At 34.9% G+C, this 20,984-nt stretch overlaps 1 protein-coding gene across 1 annotated transcript in view; it reads right to left on the minus strand.

The window, feature by feature from the left end:
- GAPcenA (GTPase activating protein and centrosome-associated) overlaps positions 1-20,984 on the minus strand; it is a 106,840-nt gene that overhangs the window by 77,751 nt on the left and 8,105 nt on the right. Inside the window, exon 3 of the mRNA XM_089643436.1 lies at positions 4,493-4,627. Within this exon, the coding sequence (XP_089499562.1) occupies positions 4,493-4,627 (135 nt within the window). The remainder of the gene's footprint in view (positions 1-4,492; positions 4,628-20,984) is intronic.

Here is a 20,984-nt window from a genome sequence, read left to right on the forward strand (position 1 = left end):
GGGTTTTCCAATAAGAGGTGTTATTTTGAATAGCCCGCTATTTCGGTAGATGTTACTTTTGAAGCTGTCATTTTTTGACATTTGACAAGTAGAAACTACGCCATTAATAAAAATGGAACGATACACGCTTCAACAACGCATTGAAATTATTAAAATTCACTTGAGTGAATCAAACGCAAATCATCTTGAGTGATGAGGCCCATTTCCACCTCGGTGGCTTCGTCAACAAGCGAAATTGTCGCATCTGGGGCTCGGAAAACCCAAGAGTTATTGTTGAAAAGCCTCTCTATCCTCAACGTGTGACTGTTTGGTGCGGTTTATGGTCCGGCGGAGTCATTGGACCTTACTTTTTCGAAAATGAGGCTGGAGCAACAGTTACGGTGAATGGATTGCGCTATTGAGAGATGATTAATGATTTTTTATGGCCGGAATTGGATGGTATTGATCTGGACAACGTTTACTTTCAACAAGACGGCGCTACGTGCCACATAAGCAACGAAACCATTGATCTTTTACGATTGAATATCAAAATAACACCTCTTATTGGAAAACCCTGTATATTTGTATACACATTCAACTGATTCCGTTTCTTTATATTTAGGCAAAATCTAGAGTTTATTTTTTATATTATGGTTATTTTTAAAACTTTTATGTTTTGCATCCAACTGGGCACATCACATCAAACAAACGCAACTGGGGAACATGTTTGTACGGATATTATTGCTGATGACACACAGATTAGCCACTCAGTTAAAGTTTTCGTTTAGTAATCATTATCTAGATAATATTTTACGACTATTTACCATGTTTAAGAGAGTGGCTTAAACCGTGGAGTCATGATTTTTTAGTAATTTTCGGTTTCATAACAATACTAAATAGTATGTCAGATTTTTTTCTTCAAATAATGTCAGGAATCACGGTCAACCCCGTGCGCAATTGGGAATTAGACGCAAAGCAGCATGGTGGTGCAGAACCAAATTGAAATCATTGCTCTATCAGAGGACAGTGCCGTGATAGAACAATAGAAGGAGTTCTATATTTCTGATATTGCAAAGATATTTTCTTTCCGCAGTATTTGATCAAACATTCATAATATTTATAAAAATACATAATATTGCATTGCTTCGCAGTGCATTGACTCAATTAAAACTGCATTGGTTTAACAATGCATTCAGGTTCGCAGTCAAGGAGTTTATTGTTTCTTGACTTGTGGAAGAAACAAATCAAGTTCAAATCCACTGATATGGGCGCCATTAAATTTAGTACTGTTCATGCATACGCCAATACAATTATATTCTGCTTGATAAGAAACGGCACACTGCACACTTAAATGGCTTTTGGCACTGAATTAGTAAATGCAAGAAGGGCCTGTTAATCTGAGAAGACATGACACAATAATAATTAAATATGCTTTCCAAATATGCGAATAGAGAGATTACAGAAACGATTTACAAAAATACCAACTTTAAAAGACCGGCTTTATGAAGATAGACTCGAGAAATTAAGATTATCACCATAGCGATCGATACTGCTAGAGTGTTCCAAAAAGCCGACCGGTTTAGAATGCATGGGCTGCGAAATTTTGAGACATTTTGATATTGAGGCACAATTAATTGCGCAAGGTAAACAATACCAGCTACCCATTCGCGACGTCCAAGCGAGCTACCTACGACAATACATTGCGAGTTTGGCTAGGTGCATTTCGCGCATTCGCTAGAAGGGTCTAGACAATCACCTAGGCATAATTCCAACGCCAGTATCCAGACTGAGCGAGATGTCTCCAGTTTACCAGCGGTCTCGCGTAGTTACTACCGCCGTCGGCTGGACTGTAAAAATAGGCCCGACGCACCGAGTATTCAGTATTCAGACAACAGTGAAACGTCAAACTCGTAACCTTGACCCAGTTAGTCGCCCGCATTCCGTGCCAAAAATATTATAGTGCTTTTTAGAATTATTCTGTGAATAAACGCGCTATTGTGTTTCCTACAATAAACATTCTAATTAAAATAAACTGAGACTTTTACTAGTACACCAAGATAACTACACTAACGTTAAAAGAAATAAGAGAAAAGGGTGACTTGATTGAGACTTTCAGGATTTTATCTGGACATTATAGTTGCCCTGGCATCTAAGATATCTTCACCGTAAACACTTTAATTAAAAATTAACACCTTTTGCATCCAATCCTAGGAAACACTTTCTTGCAAATAGAGTATTGGAAGCATGGAACAAACTTCTACAACATGTCATCCATTCTACTAATATAAACCTATTTAAAGCTCTATTGGATTCTTACGAGAGGAGTTTGGGTCATTTGGAACTATGTTCACGAAAATCAGCCATCGCAAAAACGAGGAACACACAAATCACCAAAATATTCACACCAGTCGAAAGGACAACTTCTCTAGCTCTAAGTGGACATACAAGCATTTCTCTGAAATCCGATGAAAATACAGCAGTTAATAAACGAAATAAATGTCGGTCCAATCCGATCGGCATGTAGCGAGGCTGGTAGAGTTGTTGTTGGTAGTGTGCTCGATGCGTTTTGGGTCTTCCCGGTAGTATTTCAGGAACAAATACAAAGTTTGCTAAAGAAGGAGGAAGCAGCGCAAGATGGCAAAGTAACCCAAAATTTAATCACAAAATGTCAAATCATAACAAATAATCTCAATAAACAAATTTTTACGCTTTATGAATCTCTTAATTGGTATTCATATAAATAAAATCAATGATGTAAATTTACGAAGTAAACTTAATTTATCGAAATTATCTGAAAGTCGAAAAATATTTGATCTCCTTTTCTTGTATACAATTGTTACAATTCTGTTATGGAGAGAATACATAGACAGGGCAATAAACTTATGGATATTGATGATATATTCAATTTAAATTTTGACACGTTCAAATCCAAATCACTTCAAATCAAAGCACTTTTTAGTTAATGTAAATAATGAGTCATCAACAATTATGCATGTACATGAATACTGACAATATCTATTAAAATTATTATTTTTGTATTACTCATATGTAAATTTCAAGGGTTCTTTAAACTGAAATCTTTTTTTATTTACGTTATACTGCTGTTTTCACTTTAATTTATAATCGTGATTGCCACCAAAAGTTGATAGAATGCATTGTCATTGACAACGAGACTATCTGTCAAGTTTCAGCTCGATCGGATGTCGGGAAGTGGGTTAATTTACACTTCCAAGACTTGCATTAATTCATTACCGAAAAAAAGAAAATTAAAATACATAAAATAAAATCTCTCCAAATAAGAATCCAATCGAGCTTAGTAACTATTAACTAGTAGATAATAAATATATAATACAAATTACAAATTATTAGGTTGCATTAAATTGGGCACACTTATAAATTATAAATTTATGGTCATTATTGGCACTGCAATGGCCAACCTCGTGTATTTAATATCGATGTTTAATGGTTTCAGAAATATTGTTACTAGGGAAAAAAAATATTGAGCTGATGTGTACCCGACGTTGCTCTAAATGAAAAAAATTCTCTAAATGATAGTGAAAACTAGATACCAATGTACTGTAACGATTACGAATTAATAAAAGTGTATCAGAAAAAGGCCTGTAATCCCGTTTTTACTTCATTATCTGATCTGGGATGTTCCCGAACATTTCAGACTATTGCCGAACATTCTACAACATTCCAGAATATTCCGGGATGTTCTGGAATGTTGTGGAATGCTCTTGAATGTTCTGGACTGTTTCTAGACGGCGAAACTTCCAGCCCTTATATCTTCAAAAGCACGCCCTTCAGGTAAAAACGGGAACTTTCTTCATTGATGGGAGATAGTGGGCTACCACACCATATTCTGAGTTTTAGCAGTACCCACATTATGTACTTACTTTTATGATACATGTATATTGATTAATCCTTCGATTGCTGTTTAGAAAACAACGATAATTGAAAACTATAAAGTATCAATTGGAAGACATTGATAAATATGCCAAGAAAACGGAAATGCTACTCTTTTTTTTATGAATATTGCACAAGATTACAAACTGTTGTGAGGCCAAAGCCCACTACGGCCCACTTTATTCGGGTATTTTGTGAGGCAAATGGAACTACGGCATTCCTTATTGGGGTATGTTGTTGATGCCAACAGGACTATGGCACTAATTATTGGAGTAAGATGTGAGGCCAACGGGACTACCTCATACCTTATTGGGGTAAGTTGTTAGGACAACGGGACTATGATTCACTAAGGGATCAATTAAGAAAGTTTCTCGTAGCATTTTCCATTGAAACAAGGACAGTTCGCACCTGACGCTTGTGATGTAAAGATTGAAATCCGTTTGTGAAGTTAGGGGAATCTATCAAACGGACCGTCCGTTTCTGCACAGAGTCAACCTTAGGGCAGACCAGAGGTGGCTGCCGAATTCAACAGAGGAGTGCACTTGCGGTTTGTACAGGGTCAATTATGTACTATTAATGTATGTAATTAATTATTGTAACTCACGCTTTTTGCAGCGGGCGGGCTGGTATCTACAGCAGTGTGCCCCTCCATATTGCGAGGGCGCCCCTTATCACCAGGCAGCCCTGCCGGCTTGCTGGGAGCTCCGTCAGACAGGGGGGTCTGGGCTTCCAGCAGGACCTGGCAATCAGAAGATGGCCGTGAGAGTCTTGCGGGATTTCAGAGGGGCTGATTTTAGATTAGAGAACATGTTCACAGTTTCTGTTGTATAAAATTAATACCAGAATTTTTTGAAGGCTCACAATTCTTTTTTTTTGTTTCTTCATACAAAAAACCGAATATTAGCACTCTAGTACACCCATAAGTCACAAGTCGCCACTGGTCAGCAGAAATAGGACACATCATCTTGAAACAGTGTTGTTTTAAGGATTGACAGTGACTTTCTATCACCAACAACAATAGTTCTTACATCTGAAGAAAGGGACACCACATTGATGCCGGGCGAGAGCTGATGTGCTACGAAGGGCCTGGCCAAGAGGGGGAGGGAGTGGTGGGGAGAGATAGTGGAAGCGGGTGGTAGAGAGAGATAAGGGCACCTGCAGCTGTCTAAAACGCAACAATAAAGATGGTGGATTGATTGATGTAAGATTGTGAAATTCCCACAAAACAACAAAATATTGCAAAAAAATTTCGAGTTTTAAAAAAATGATTAATTTTGAAAAGCTGTATTTAGGAAACCATTGGGTTACAGAGACGGTTCTAGGCTCAAATTGTATAAAATTCAGCCTACTTTGAAAACGTATGACATAGTTATAATCGAAAACTGAAGAAAGGTAGAAATATTGAGAATTTTTAACGATGTTTTGTTCGGCGCTCGAGGTCGTAAAATTAGTTTCTAAAAAAAATTTAAAAAAAACTCACAAAAAACTCAGAACTACCAAATCTGACGCAAGGTCTGATGTATCCACAAGGTTACTGGACTAATTCAAAGACACGTTTCAATAAGTGCCAACAATCGATAATCTACATTTAAAAAGCAGATTAAAAATAACACTAGATAAGGTTATATTATGCAATTAATGTTTATCAGTCAAACATTATTTATTGTCTTGTCAAGTGAACTAAATATTTTTTATCTATTACAAAATACTGTTGTATGTCTACAATTAGAACACAGAGTTGTTCTTATAGTAATAAATAATAATTTTCTTCTATTTTTTAACTTCTCTGGCTAATTTATTCAGTTTTGGGTACAGCTATTACCCGTAGAGTAAATTTGATCACTTTTCGGCACAGGTCACATGGTCTCATAGAAAACATTGTGTTTCCCTTACTGTCATAGATAGAAATATGAACTAAACCGTGTTAGAAAGAGACAACACCAAGCTTTACAGTCAAATACAGAATAATTAAAATGTACACTTTCATGAATCCAAAGTTCGTTCGGCAATTTGAGAAAAAATTGTGATTTTTTAATTAATTATTATTATATGAAACGACAAAAAAGTGAGTAGACTTTTTTTTCCGTTATCAGTCATTTTAGTTCAGTGCTTAGACGAAAAAAGGTAAGGTGAGCACATTTTTAAATCTTGTAATGTTTGACGTCAAAATGTTTATATTTAAAAAATTATATGATTAGTAGCTTTACCCCGCCACGCAAAAGCAACACGCGCTGTTGTTTCTCTATCAACACAGACAGACTGTGTCACAGCAACGCGTGGCGGGGTACAGCTAGTCTTAAAAATAAATAAAACATACAGAAAAATAAATACAAAATACAGCACCGGTTTTTGAGACTTTGACTTGTGATGTCACGGGTCACGTACATATATTTGGTGCATTTTCGAGAGACACGAAAAATTACAATTTTAAAAATTATATTAAAACTAACTATAACGATACAAAAAAAATGCTAGTATTCAAGTTGGAAGGTTAATTATTGACACAAAATGAACCAAATGAGTTGTTTATTACTGAGAGAGTACTATAAATATCATTATATTTATTATAAGCAATAATTACTCGCCTGAAATATCCATACAGATTGAAAATATCTCCCAAGTAAAAATAAATGCCGCCTACCAATTGTTGCTTGTAATAATTTATTATCCTTTGCGCTATGCATATGTTATACTTGTCCTTGTTCTTATCTTACAAACACTAGTTTATCATTAAAAAAAAATTATATTTGTCTCATTCTGAAGTTCATAACGTAACCTAATCTAACCCAACCCAGAGTCACAAATGTTAACCTTTACACAACAGAATCTGGTTTTCCTTGTACACAAATATATCATAACTTCAGAAACAGGAATATTTTTCAGTAATCATTCAATAAGACATTAGTCTGTGATAGTAATACAATGAATCAATACAAATAATCGGATATCAACTACTAATGTACCGGACGGTGTGTACCGCTCCCGGCGGCCACCATTTCATAATGGTCGAAGCACCGAGCGGGAGCGTGGTTTTAGAACTTACGTGGGGCTTCGATACCTCGAGTCCCGCTCGCCCCCGCATCGCTTCCCCTCACCGCAAGCGCCCGGGACCAATCAACGCGCCCCTAAGCAACGCTGTACGGGGAAATATTTTGAATTGACGATTTATTGAAATGTTTAGACTAAGTTTGAGAGAGTGGGGCAGCACAGCTTCTCCAGGTGACAAACTGGAAGTCAGCCGCTGAGGACAGGAGGAGTTGGAGGCGACTGTTGCAGGAGGCCAAAGCTCGATATGGGCTGTAGCGCCATCGAAGAAGAAGAGAAGTTTGAGAGAGTTCGGCCGTAGATATTACGAAATAAAAGACATTGATAAAACAGCCGGACTCTCCTTAGCATAATTAGTTAATAAAAATTAGTATTAATTTAAAATTAAGAAAATTAAATAAGATTTCCCCTGAATATGTTGGGCCGGGGACCCCCACACTGAATGAATGTATGTACAACTGATTGATAAATAAAAATGCTAGAGAGGAGTGGTTAGGATCGATTAAAAGAGCATAAAGAGTAGAGTAGTTCTAAAGGTTGTGACGTCCGCTAATTAAATCTTAGCGGACGTCACAGCCCGCGGACCATCAACAACCCGCGAATGAAGGCAGCGCGACGACCCCGCCCTCCCCAAAGTCGGGAGAGGGGGATTGCGCAATAAATACGGCGCGCCAGCCTTCAGCGCTCTCTCTCTGCCTTGGACAGCCACCAGCTACTCTACTCTGCTCTTCCTGACTGCTTCTCTCTGGATCTCAACTTGGATCTTCTTTGACTTGGCTCCCCCCTGGATTCCTGCCTCAGCCTGCCTCCTCCCGCACCGAGGATAAAGCAGATTCCGGCCCCGAACTGAGCAAGGATAAAAGCAGATTCCTGTACCGACCGGAGCAAGGATAAAAGTAGATTCCTGTACCGACCCGAGCAAGGGTAAAGCAGATTTCTACGCGGACCTAGCGGCTACTACGGACTGACCGGCCCCCTATCATACAGTCTGTGTAAAAAACCTAGCTGGTCGATTACAACTAACATAGATAAGTCTCTACTGAAAGCTGAAAAGCCATTTTAATCTCTGGCATATTCTGTCACATGGTCAGATCATTTCTGCTTTGCATTAAAATCCAAATTAATGGAATATTTCTGAACGTATCCGAAAACTAAAAACTGTTTTTTTAATGTGATTAAATACGCCTTCAAATTGTACCTCTAAATCAGAGGTTCCCAAAGTGGTCTATATGGACCCCTAGGGGTCCATATCGGCTTGCTGGGGGTCTATGTCAGTGAGAAAACAATTTGGGGGTCCACGAGATTCAAATGGGGGACATACGAGCGGACCTCCATTTACCTCAACTCAATATTTAGGAATATTGAGTTGAAGTAAATGGTATTATTAAAACCCTGAAGAAGTGAGCGTTGCTCATGAAACATGTTGGTATTTATAAACAATAAGTATTTTATTAATTTCAATTAAAATGGTGCCACAAAATAAGTTTGCTGTGTTAGAAGAAGTCAATATTTAGGAGTTCCGTAAATGACATAATACACCTAACACAAATATAATAGACTGAGAAATTACTTATTCGATATTTGTATTTTTATATTTCGTAAAGTTGTTAATTGAGGTATACAAATAGTGTCTACGTTCCTTTTCTCGTCAGAATTAATATATTCAAGCGAAACATTGCACATTGGAAGCAGCGAATTTTCCTAGTTCCCCAACTTGTTTTTGAAAAACGTCCAGGGTAATAATGACGTTCAACATTTAAATGCACTTCACACAGACTCCAAAACTAAGTTTGAGGACATTTTGACTGTGGAAATGGAATGTTGAAGAATCGGATATCATGTGACAAGAAGAACTGATCGGAAAAAGCGCTAACAAAGAACTTAATGGGCAGTTCTGTAGGGCCAGCTACAGAAAGAAATTCCCGTTGCTTATCTTGTTCCATTTTCATTTGGTGTAATACCTCACAAGGGCGCCCCTGTCTGCACAATGCAAAAACAGAGCAACTATAACGCCACCCGGTTGTAGGGCAGGCAAGGGAAGGGAATCTTTTTATGAAAAAAATAAATGATTATCACATGTTTGTTCAAAATCATAAATCTCCAAAAGTTCTTTACCGATTGCTTTGAAATTTTGACACAACTTTGCATTCGTCTATGCATGTGTTTTTATATGTGACCGGATAAATCATCACAATGATAATTCATCACATCTTTAAAAAGTTATATAAAATCATGGAAAGTGATGAAACAAAAACTTTATTAACTGGTTTAAGTAGGTTAGGTTAGGTTAAAAAAAAATATTTTCTTCGTTTCTAATGACTTTATATCACTTTTTAAAAGTGTGTTGAATTGTCACTATGTTGAGTTATCATGGAACCATTTTTATATACCTATAGTACATAGATATCACCTGTGACAAGTAAAAACATGCTCTTTTTGAAAGACAGCTCCATCTGTTGGACAAAAATGCTTTTTTTTCTAAATAGCACAATCTGTTGAACGTAAAAGCAACATGCGCTATTGTTTATGTATCTACCCAGACGGACAGAGCCACAGCAATACGTGGCGGTATTATAAATAAACATAAAAGTTTTTAAATACATTTTTTTTATGCAAACATAAACGAGTTTTAAAACTGACTCACCTTACATTTTGGTAACTAGAATTACTGATAACGAAAAAAAAATAAAAACGTGCACATATTTTATCAGACAAATGTATTACAAACGTTATCGTCTCCTCACTTTTATGTTGTTTCATGTAAAAATAATTAATAAAAAAATTCACAAATCGGAATCTTTGGTTTCGCAACATTTTTAATTTTCTGTGGTTAACTCTTAGATTTGAATATAAAGCGTGGTTCTTTTTCTTTCTAATACTGTTTAGATCATATTTATATGCTTCAGCTGTGTTTTGTGACCATATCTGAATAGCCAAGTACTTCCCCACCTCTCTCTTCCACATCTCCTTCCCCCCCCCCCACTACCCTTCAGCCTCACAACTTGCCCCAATTGGGGATGCCATAGTCTCACTGGCTCCAGACGGTAGCAGTTGGGACTCTGCGATATTTAAATAGATTTAAAAAAAAAAAAAAATTGAAAATACTCAACCAAATTGAATAAATTGTATTCGTTGAAAAAATAAGTGCTGCATTAAGAGAAAAATCCGTATTATACGCTGTAACAAACAAATTTATTGTGGAAATAAGTAGCATATTAAGTAAAGAATTAAATTCCGTATTAAGTTACATACTAATTGAAGGAATAATTAAGTAACTTATTAAGTGATTAATTAAATTCCGTATTAATTGATGAATTAAACACCATTTTAAGAGCTGTATTAATTAAGGCGATGCCATACGTAGTAATGCAAAATCATGTGTTTTTGGTTTGAAAATTTGGTCGCCTAGAAATGTTTCAGATGCTTTAATTAAATACTGCGAGTAGAATACATCTTGACCTTTGAAATAATCGAGTATTTTTTAGATAAGTATTTTTATAAGCCCATAAAAAAATAATGTATAAGGCCTATGAAAACTGCTTTAAAGTTCAAAATCTTCTTCTTACAAACAAATTTTCGGTTATGATTTTATTGTATAATGTGGCAAATTAAGTCATCTATAAAATGATCGAAAAAAAATTAAATATTTATGCCTGAACATCCACAAAATAAAATAAAAAAGGCACTTTTTGGCAATGTTTTTTTCTTGCATAAATCAAAACAGGTGGATGGTGTTAAGCGGGAATTTAAACCTTATCGCCATCTACGTAAGGGTTGTTATTGATAGCGGCTCAATTTAAAATATTACACGACTTAGTGCATCGCCTTAAAGAAATGTGTACCGTATTAAAAGCTGTTTTAAGTGATGAATTAAATACCATACTAATTGCTATAGCTAAGAATTTAAGTGTTGTATTAATTAAAGAAATGTGTAGCTACCTTATTAAAAGCTGTATTAAGTGAAGAATTACTAAGTGCTGTATTAAGTGAAGAATTTAAGTGCTGTATTAATTAAAGAAACATACAGCTACCTTATTAAAAGCTGTATTAAGTGAAGAATTACTAAGTGCTGTATTAAGTGAAGAATTTAAGTGCTGTATTAATTAAAGAAACACACAGCTACCTTATTAAAAGCTGTATTAAGTGAAGAATTACTAATAGCTGTATTAAGTGAAGAATTTAAGTGCTGTATTAAGTGAAGAATTTAAGTGCTGTATTAATTAAAGAAATGTGTAGCTACCTTATTAAAATCTGTATCAAGTGAAGAATTACACACCTTACGAAGTATTACTAACAAAAACTTTTAAATATATATAATTACACTGTCAAAACCAAGAGTTTTTACAAGCAACTAAATTTATTACTACACGAGTTTTAATAAAAAATATACACCAACAAAATCAACCTTTTAAACACAACAGACTTCCAAAGCTTTAGTGTTTGTACTGTTTATGAGTTTATGAGATGTTGGTCAGACGTTCGCCACAGAACAGTGAACTATCTAGATACAAACATAATTAATAATAATAATCTTTATTGAAATAATGATAACTCGTCACGCTAATTTGTTCGATTTTGGTAACAAACAGCTATTACCCGTGCAGTCAATTTTGTTTGCTTTTCGTACCAGCTCAAATGGTCGCACAGAAATCGTTGTCATGGTGAGAAATATGAACTAAATGGTATCAGAAAGAGAAAACACCAAGCTTTATATTCAAACATAGAAGTTAACCTTAACTTAACGTTAACTAAAATATGTAATTTGATAATTATTTATCACAAACGTCTCTATGTATCCTTATGTATCTTTTTTATGTATCTTTTTATGTATTTTTTATGTATCTCCGTTTTAACATACTTATTTTAGCTAGTCTTAAATCCTGTATTCGTCTAGGATAACTTGAAACCTGTAAATTTGACTGTCCTAAAACGGGAATCCTTATACAGGGTTTTCCAATAAGAGGTGTTATTTTGATATTCAATCGTAAAAGATCAATAGTTTCGTTGCTTGTGTGGCACGTAGCGCCGTCTTGTTTGAAGTAAACGTTGTCCAGATCAATACCATCCAATTCCGGCCATAAAAAATCATTAATCATCTCTCGATAGCGCAATCCATTCACCGTAACTGTTGCTCCAGCCTCATCACTCAAGATGATTTGCATTTGATTCACTCAAGTGAATTTTAATAATTTCAATGCGTTGTTGAAGCGTGTATCGTTCCATTTTTATTAATGGCGTAGTTTCTACTTGTCAAATGTCCAAATATGACAGCTTCAAAAGTAACATCTATCGAAATAAAATAACACTTCTTTTTGGAAAACCCTGTAGTAACATTTGTAATACATTTTTTTTAATAAAATATATGTTTTTTTTTTATAATCAATAAATTTATTTCAGTGTTAAGACAAAAAAGAAAGGTGAGCCATTTTTTAAACTTTTTTAATTTGATTTCAAAAATTTTATATTTTAAAAATTATAAGTTTATTTTTAATAATAAAATTTGCTAGCGTATTCTATTTCCTTTCATAAACACTTTTTAGTTTTCGGATACGTTTAAATACAACGTATTTATTTGAAATTTATTGAAAACCGGAAATACACACAAATTATCCGACTTTCTGCCAGCATCTTTAAGAAATATAACGCTCAATATGCCAGAGGCCTGAGGTGTTAAGTGTGTATAGTAGACATTGGTTTATCAATTAGATGAGTTGACAAAAATAACAACAGAAAATAATAATATAAAAACAGTATGTAATGAACTACAAATAGAAATGCATATATGAGGTGCATTATCTACATTTACATTAAGGTGATGCCATACGTAGTAATGCAAAATCATGTGTTTTTGGTTTGAAAATTTGGTCACCTAGAAATGTTACAGATGCTTTAATTAAATACTGCGAGTAGAATACATCTTGGCCTTTGAAATGATCGAGTATTTTTTAGATAAGTCTTTTTATAGGCCCAAAAAAAGATAATGTAAAGGCCTATGAAATCAGCTTTAAAGTTCAAAATCTCCTACTTACGAACCCATTTTCGGTTTTGATTTTATTGTATAATGTGGCAAATTAAGTTATTTATAAAATGATCAAAAAAAAATTAAATATTTATGCCTGAACATCCACAAAATAAAATAAAAGGCACTTTTTGGCCATGTTTTTTTCTTGCATAAATCAAAACAGGCCGATGGTGTTAAGCGGGAATTTAAACCTTATCTTCATCTACGTAAGGGTTGTTATTGATAGCGGCTCAATTTAAAATATTACACGACGTAGTGCATCGCCTTAACAAACTTCTTATGGGTAGGGTAGTTCTACCTTTTACACAGGTCCTACTTGAATGGCGGAAAAAGCATTGGTGTCAAAATCAAATCATTCTGAAAGTATCTATAGCGCGATAATAAAAAATGATTTATTAGTTAGTCGAGTGGTCTAAACTATGGGTTCCTATCTAGGCATCTTGCGTTCAATCTAAGTTGAATAAAGTATATATGCAGGGTGACCGGGAGAAAAGTTCACAAACTTTGGGAGGTGATTCTACATGATTGTGCAAGCAAAAAAAACAAATAACGTTTTTTGAAATTTCGAGATTTTAAGGTAGTTTTCAGGTAAAAAAGTTGAAATTTTTGTATGGAAAAAAATAATATTTTTGTATGAAAAAATGTTTTTGTATGGTAAAATGTATTTGTATGTATTTTGATTTTTTTTTTGGGAAAAATGTGAAAAAATAATATTCTTCTTTTTCCTAAACGTTATTTCTTTTTTTAACTTCTACCATCGTGTAGAATCACCTCCCTAGAAGTTTGTGCAGTTTACCCCCACGGACACCTGTATAATAGTGTAAAAAAAAATATTAAAAATACTTTTAATCACAACTAGTAGTTTCGGTGTTCTGTGGGAATTCCATACATCCATAAACGTAGCACACATATTATGAGCTCACTCAGCTGTGACATTGATAAGGGAACACCATATGAAATGGGCTCAGCAATATTATGTTCTTACAATCTCGCACATGGCTTGAATCACTGCTTATATGGCAATATCGAATTTAAAATAAACTCAAAACATCCCTAATAATTTTTATTTGGGAGGCAGGTTTGGGTATTGCCGCCCCGGGAAAAATGTGTGACTAATCTTTATTTGATATTGTGAAAAATATATTATTATCTACTCTGTATATCAATTTGTTATAGTATTTAGAGTTCGCGACTCTAAATACATATTATGTTAATATAGTAAATTGGAAATAAATACACAATCCATGTTCTTACGGCAAATTATTTTTAACCCTAGATAACTAATCGCTCGTTGAGGCGACGACGCGCTACTTGGCGAAATTCTAAATCACCTACTTCCCCCCGCTCCCCGACCTTGACTCTTTAATTACCTTCCTAATTTGAGTAAACAGTGCAGCACGTGACACGATTGCGGCCACACACATACTAGGACATGCCCTATGACCATCTTGTCGTTAGTTATAACAACAAATTTTTTTTAAGGTACGTACCTTCATATATTCTTATATTTATTGTTAATGTTGGCGAATCTTCTACAATAGAAGCTCAGGTTCCATCTACGTCAAACGTGCTTAAAATTAGCTACCTGTGTCCATCCAAGGCCCGGATGATGACCAAACACCGTTGCACCAGATGTAGAAAGGCTATTTGTGGTCTACATAATGTTGACATGTGTGGTCACTGTGTAGACTGATATTTTGATATTAATTTGTTCATTATAAACCTTACTTTTGCGCCATGTAACAAGTTCCTATCTTAATTAAATATTTTTGATTTATTTCTAGTGTTTTATTGCGTAAGTCCACTCGACGAAAGTGTAGTTACAATGAAACAATGAAAACAGTTTAGTTATCTGAGGTTAAGATATTAAGTTTTAATGTAGTTGTGCACAACATTAAAGTAAATAAAATAAAAGATTGATTCTATTTGACAATGATCTTTTACGATTTTTGTTTTGTTTCATTCTTCAGCTTCATTCTAAATCGATAACAACATAAATAATTATTCCAAACCTTTCCCCAACTATCCAATTGAAAAACAACCATTGTTCCACACAATACAAGCGTGTAAAATGAAAAACCGACATGTGTTTATGTCACCATCTCTGTAAAACATATAATATTCATCGTGTTGTCTCTCTCCCCCACGGTCATGACCTAAGCGTCCCTAAGCTTTCGTCAGTACCTAATTTTTACTTCGATGAAAAATATAGTGCCATCTCGTTTATTCTATGGCGCGCATAGGGACAGAAGATGCCAAAGTGGACGTTCTTTAAATTGACCCAACGAATCGTGTGGACTTGTGAATGAAAGCTTCTACAGGGTTTTACAATAAGAGGTGTTATTTTGATATTCAATTGTAAAAGATCAATGGTTTCGTTGCTTGTGTGGCACGTAGCGCCGTCTTGTTGAAATTAAACGTTGTCCAGATCAATACCATCCAATTCCGGCCATAAAAAATCATTAATCATCTCTCGATAGCGCAATCCATTCACCGTAACTGTTGCTCCAGCCTCATTTTCGAAAAAGTAAGGTCCAATGACTCCGCCGGACCATAAACCGCACCAAACAGTCACATGTCGGGGAAGAGAGGCTTTTCAACAATAACTTTTGGGTTTTCCGAGCCCCAGATGCGACAATTTTGCTTGTTGACGAAGCCACCGAGGTGGAAATGGGCCTCATCACTCAAGATGATTTGCATTTGATTCACTCGAGTGAAATTTAATAATTTCAATGCGTTGTTGAAGCGTGTATCGTTCCATTTTTATTAATGGCGTAGTTTCTACTTGTCAAATGTCAAAAAATGACAGCTTCAAAAGTAACATCTACCGAAATAGCGGGCTATTCAAAATAACACCTCTTATTGGAAAACCCTGTATTAGAGACAACAGATGTCACTACTCGTCTAATTAAGAATAAGACCAGTTGTTTTGATGTACATAATTGATTATTATAAGTTCCTCTTCTTCCTTCCTTTAAAAAACACCCTTCACAAAGCATCCCAAAAGATCAAAGATTCTTCTATATAGGATTAATATTAAAAAATAAAATTAAATTAAAAAATTCCTGGTTTCCAGGGCAGTTTTTTTTTTAATATTTTTCACGGTAATATTTTATTTGTTACACTTCAATTTTTTTTTGTTGATATTTTCATTCTTTTGATACCGTTCAGCTTGCGTATGTTTGTGACTACAAAACTCGAAAAGTGGACGACCGATATCGCTGAAAATTTCAAAGTTTGTTCTTATTAGTGCCAGGAGTGTTTAGAGAGGGGTTTGAATGATAGAATAAGTCGGCGACGCCCGAGGAATACTTAACGCAATATCTCTACACTGGAATCTCTATACTGAGTCGATTTAAAGTCAACACAGTGTAGTTTTTTAACAGTCACACTGTGGTATACAGTAGTGAATGGTGGAACAAGTCGGAGGCGTCCGAGAAAGAATCCAACAGAATTCAGGTCTAAACTAAAAACTAAAAACATACCTTTTTATGCTGTCGTACCCTTAAATTAAATATACCATTCCTAAGAGAAAGTCCAGTTATATTCAATTTTCCAATTAAGTCCTAAATCCTGTATCTAAATTTCGCCAATAAACAATTAGTTAATGTTAATTAAGTGTTAATCTCAAGTGACCTACCAGGTAAGTTTTGTACTGTATATTTTCTCCATAAATAGTTAAGTAATAACATAGATCACTGTAGAAATGTATTATAAGTTTGTACAGCCCCTTTGAGGTGATTTTGCACAAAAACGGCGCTATACAAGTCATCCAATTATTATTGTTATTATTATTAAAGACATTAGCAAAAGTGAAACATTCCAAATGGCAGATCCACTGGTAGGTTATTATACTTTTTTATAGTTTATTATGTTTTACAATAAAACGCTGCAAACGCTTAACAAGATAAAATTTCACGAAAATTTACTAATTTATGCTGTCCGAAACAAGTAGGCAGCGCAACATGGCATAATACCCCAAAAACAAATCACTATAATTAATTGACTTTATTAAAAATAGTGTCAACACATGTGAATAAAATTACACTAAAAATAAAAGCTTTCGAGGTTTGAAACTAGATGTCTCTAATCTCTAACCCTTCAGTACTTTCATATTTTTGTTTTGTTTTCTGTGTATTTCAAATGCGCTAAATACGTCTTATTTTTTAATTTTCCGTAAAACAAAATACTGTTTTAGAAACTATATAAAATTATCTTTCCGGTGTATGCATTTAAATTAAACATTACTATTTCTAAATAATAAAATTTTAATATCAAACGTTAAAAATGTTGTCAAAAATGCTAACCACAATTTTACTTTTTACTCTAATCATAGAAAAATTGAGAGAACTCGATATTTCGAAAACACGGTCGTTTTGTTTGGAGAATTTGTAAGAATATTGTATCTTCACTTTTATCTCGTTCATATAAAAAATAACTTTTAAAATTTAACCAATTGTTACGATAGCGGCGCGAAATATGAATTATTCATTTTGATTATTTTTAAGATTTTATTAATGGATTCCTGTGTAAATATTTGAGGCAAACTGGAAAGAATTATTATTTCTCTTTCTAACGTCAAAAAAATATATTATTTCCGCATGGTAGAAAAAAAGATAAAAATACTTTTATAAAATATGGACGCCCTGTCATATATGACCTGAAACGCTAGAGGAGCTAGATAATAAAAAAGCCTATGTACATATTAAATTTTTATTCTGAAGTAAATTGAGAAAATACTGTTGTTTTAGCGCATGGTAGCAGTTTCGCCTTCGGTACATGTTTCATTCCCTGCACTGAACAAGAAAAATTCCTAGACAGGTAAATCTATACTGAAAAAATAAAAAATTGATTTCACTAGTAACAAAAATACTTTTCGGCCCCAAGGAACCAGCTTTTCTGTTGAAGAAATACTTCCAATATTTGGAGAACATTTTCACTGGACGTGAAGAAAATTATGCTCTCTCTTCAGGCACACCGACACGCCCAAAACACACATAAGGTTTATTTGATTCTACCCTTTATTCAATAATATGAAATATATAACTGTCCCTTCTAAATAACCATTCTCATGGCCCTAAAGGTATTTTAGATGGTGTCCATTCTCATGGCCCTAAAGGTATTTTAGATGGTGTCCATTCTCATGGCCCTAAAGGTATTTTACATGGTTTCCATTCTCATGGCCCTAAAGGTATTTTAGATGGTGTCCATTCTCATGGCCCTAAAGGTATTTTAGATGGTGTCCATTCTCATGGCCCTAAAGGTATTTTAGATGGTGTCCATTCTCATGGCCCTAAAGGTATTTTAGATGGTGTCCATTCTCATGGCCCTAAAGGTATTTTCGATGGTTTCCATTCTCATGACCCTAAAGTAATTTTACATGGTGTCCATTCTCATGGCCCCAAAGATATTTTACATGGTGTTTGTTCTCATGGCCCTAAAGGTATTTTACATGGTATCCATTTTCATGGACCTAATGGTATTTTACATGGTGTTCGTAAACAAGTTTCATCCACAGCAGAAGATTTGAATATATCAATATACATAATTTGAAATTAAGCGTAATTTGAAATTTTTACAAAAAAAAGTCCTCATGTAAAGAAAAAGAAGTTATTCATAAAAATGTGTTAATACTCAATTTATTTTTGTCCGTTATCGCCCGCGAAATTTCAAATTACTCAGAAACATGTCGTAACTTTGACAAAATTACTTCGAATAGGTATCTGTAATTGAAGTCGCTGCCGCAACGGCAATTGTCTGTGAGATTTAGTTTTACACGGAGTGGAAGATACTTCCAGTATCGCCCCGGTGTAAGACCATTCAGAATTGAAATGTTGCTTGAAATGGCTTTAGTCGTTTTTGGTAACCAGATCCGTATAACCCAACCTTCCTCTCCCCCATCTCCTTCCCCTCCCCACTACCTGCAGCCTCACCATAAGTGTTAAAAATAATAAAAAAACGACACGTCATAATATTTGTTCAATGTAACAATTATCAGCTTGCAACGTCATTTCCATCATTAGCAACAAAGATTTGGTAAAAAGAAGACAAGACACTATATTACTGTGCGTTGCATCGTTTAAAAACATAGATAATTTAGGAAAAAAAAATTTTTAAACTGTGTTATTTATAACAAAGGTATGAACACTTTAAAACGATGTATGTATGTAAGTATAAACTTATTATTTATATTCTTTACTTAATAATCGATCATTATATAAAAAACTATTATATTGGAACTAAATAAATAAAAATACTAGGCCATTGGCACAGTTAAAAAAGTTGAAAACACAAGGCCATAATAGTTCTTACAATTGTAAGGTGTAAAAAGTTCAAGTTCGTCTCAAATTACAATGTACCTATTTCGTAGAAGCTTTGAAAGACCCGCAATGTGAAGCTAGACCCAAGGAACTATGATCAAACTAACCATCACGCTGTTTCCCCGCTGGGGTAGGCAGAGAGGACAGACCGCCAAACAACTCGGTCACACCACACACTTCTTGCCTCATTCACATTCATACATAGTCTTCTATTATTCTGACTCTCGACATGGCCCTACTCAAGTATTTGATTCATTAATAATATTTGCTTAGCAACTGTTACATCTATTAAAGACCTTGGTGTCTCTCTTGATAGCAAGCTTTCTTTTCGGGATCACATAACTGCAATCGTTAATAAATCCCTCAAACTACTTGGTTTCATCACTAGAATCACTTCGGACTTCAAAAACGTAAATACTCTTAGAACTCTTTACTGCTCCTTGGTTCGCCCCCATCTTGAATATGCTTGTGTTATTTGGTCTCCTTTTTATGCTGTCCACATTCGACGCATTGAATCTGTTCAACATCGGTTCTTAAGAGGGATTGCTAGGAGGCTAGGATTAGAAAAAGGCAAATACTCATATGATGAAATTGAACTAACTCTAAACCTCTCTCCTTTGGAAGTCCGTCGGGAAAGAAATGACCTCATTTGCTTCTTCAAAATTATAAATGGTATTATTGATTCACCTACTCTACTGCAACTTATTCCCTTCAATATCCCCTGCTCAACTGCTCTTCCTCAACCATCATTCGACAAATTATGGATATTATTCACCATTGTCCAGAATGTGTAGACTGGTCAACTCAAGTCAAAACCTTTACTTTTTTGGGATAAGTCTGAATGATTTTTGCCAGTCGCTAAACAAGTGAAGGAATATTATAAGTGTTCTGTGGTCCTGACCCACGGCGTAGTCTTGACTTGATTCGACTTGTCACTTTATTTTCTTATATTATATCTGCCTTATGTCTTTGCTTTCATGTACCTTTGTCTACTCCTGTATTTTTCATTTTACTGTATTCGTGTTATTATTTTATAATTTGGACGATGTCCATTAATAAATAAATAAATTTGATCGTGCCATGTCTTCCTCGGGCGTCCCCGACTTCTGCTACCATTCACATTTGCATCATATATTCTCCTTAAGCTCCTTTCTTCGCTCATTCGCTCTACATGTCCCTTTCTTGATCTTACTCACTACGCATACATCAGCCTTGCACTCTTTGCGAATCTCCACATTTCTCACATGGTTTTACCACACATACGCCTCATGAATCTCATTTCTACAGCATTCAGTCTACTTTCATCTTTTCTTTGCCAGTTCCATGCCTCAATTCCATACATCAGGGTAGGTGCCAGCACTCCATTGTGGACTGATGAACTAAGCTAATATTCGAAACTATGAATTCAAATAAATTTTATACAATTAACAAGCTTGCTTCCTCATTCATTTACTCACAAACGGACCAAACTCTAGACAGACCAGACAACTAATCAATATGGAAAGAAACTCGTTGAGGGAACTGGTAGGACTACTAACAGGACACTTCCATCTGAGGAGACACACGCAGCTGTTGGCAGTGGACAGATGACAGATGCAGGAAATGTGAAGAGGATGAAGAGACTCCAATTCACATATGGTGCCAATGTCCCGTTGTGATGGGAACCATGAGACATAGCCACATATCCAATGACCGGGTTATTGTTAAAA

The sequence above is a fragment of the Hesperophylax consimilis genome, chromosome 19 (assembly GCF_061612785.1).
Source record: "Hesperophylax consimilis isolate HC1 chromosome 19, BYU_Hcon_1.0, whole genome shotgun sequence".
In the NCBI taxonomy this organism is placed as follows: Eukaryota; Metazoa; Arthropoda; class Insecta; order Trichoptera; family Limnephilidae; genus Hesperophylax; species Hesperophylax consimilis.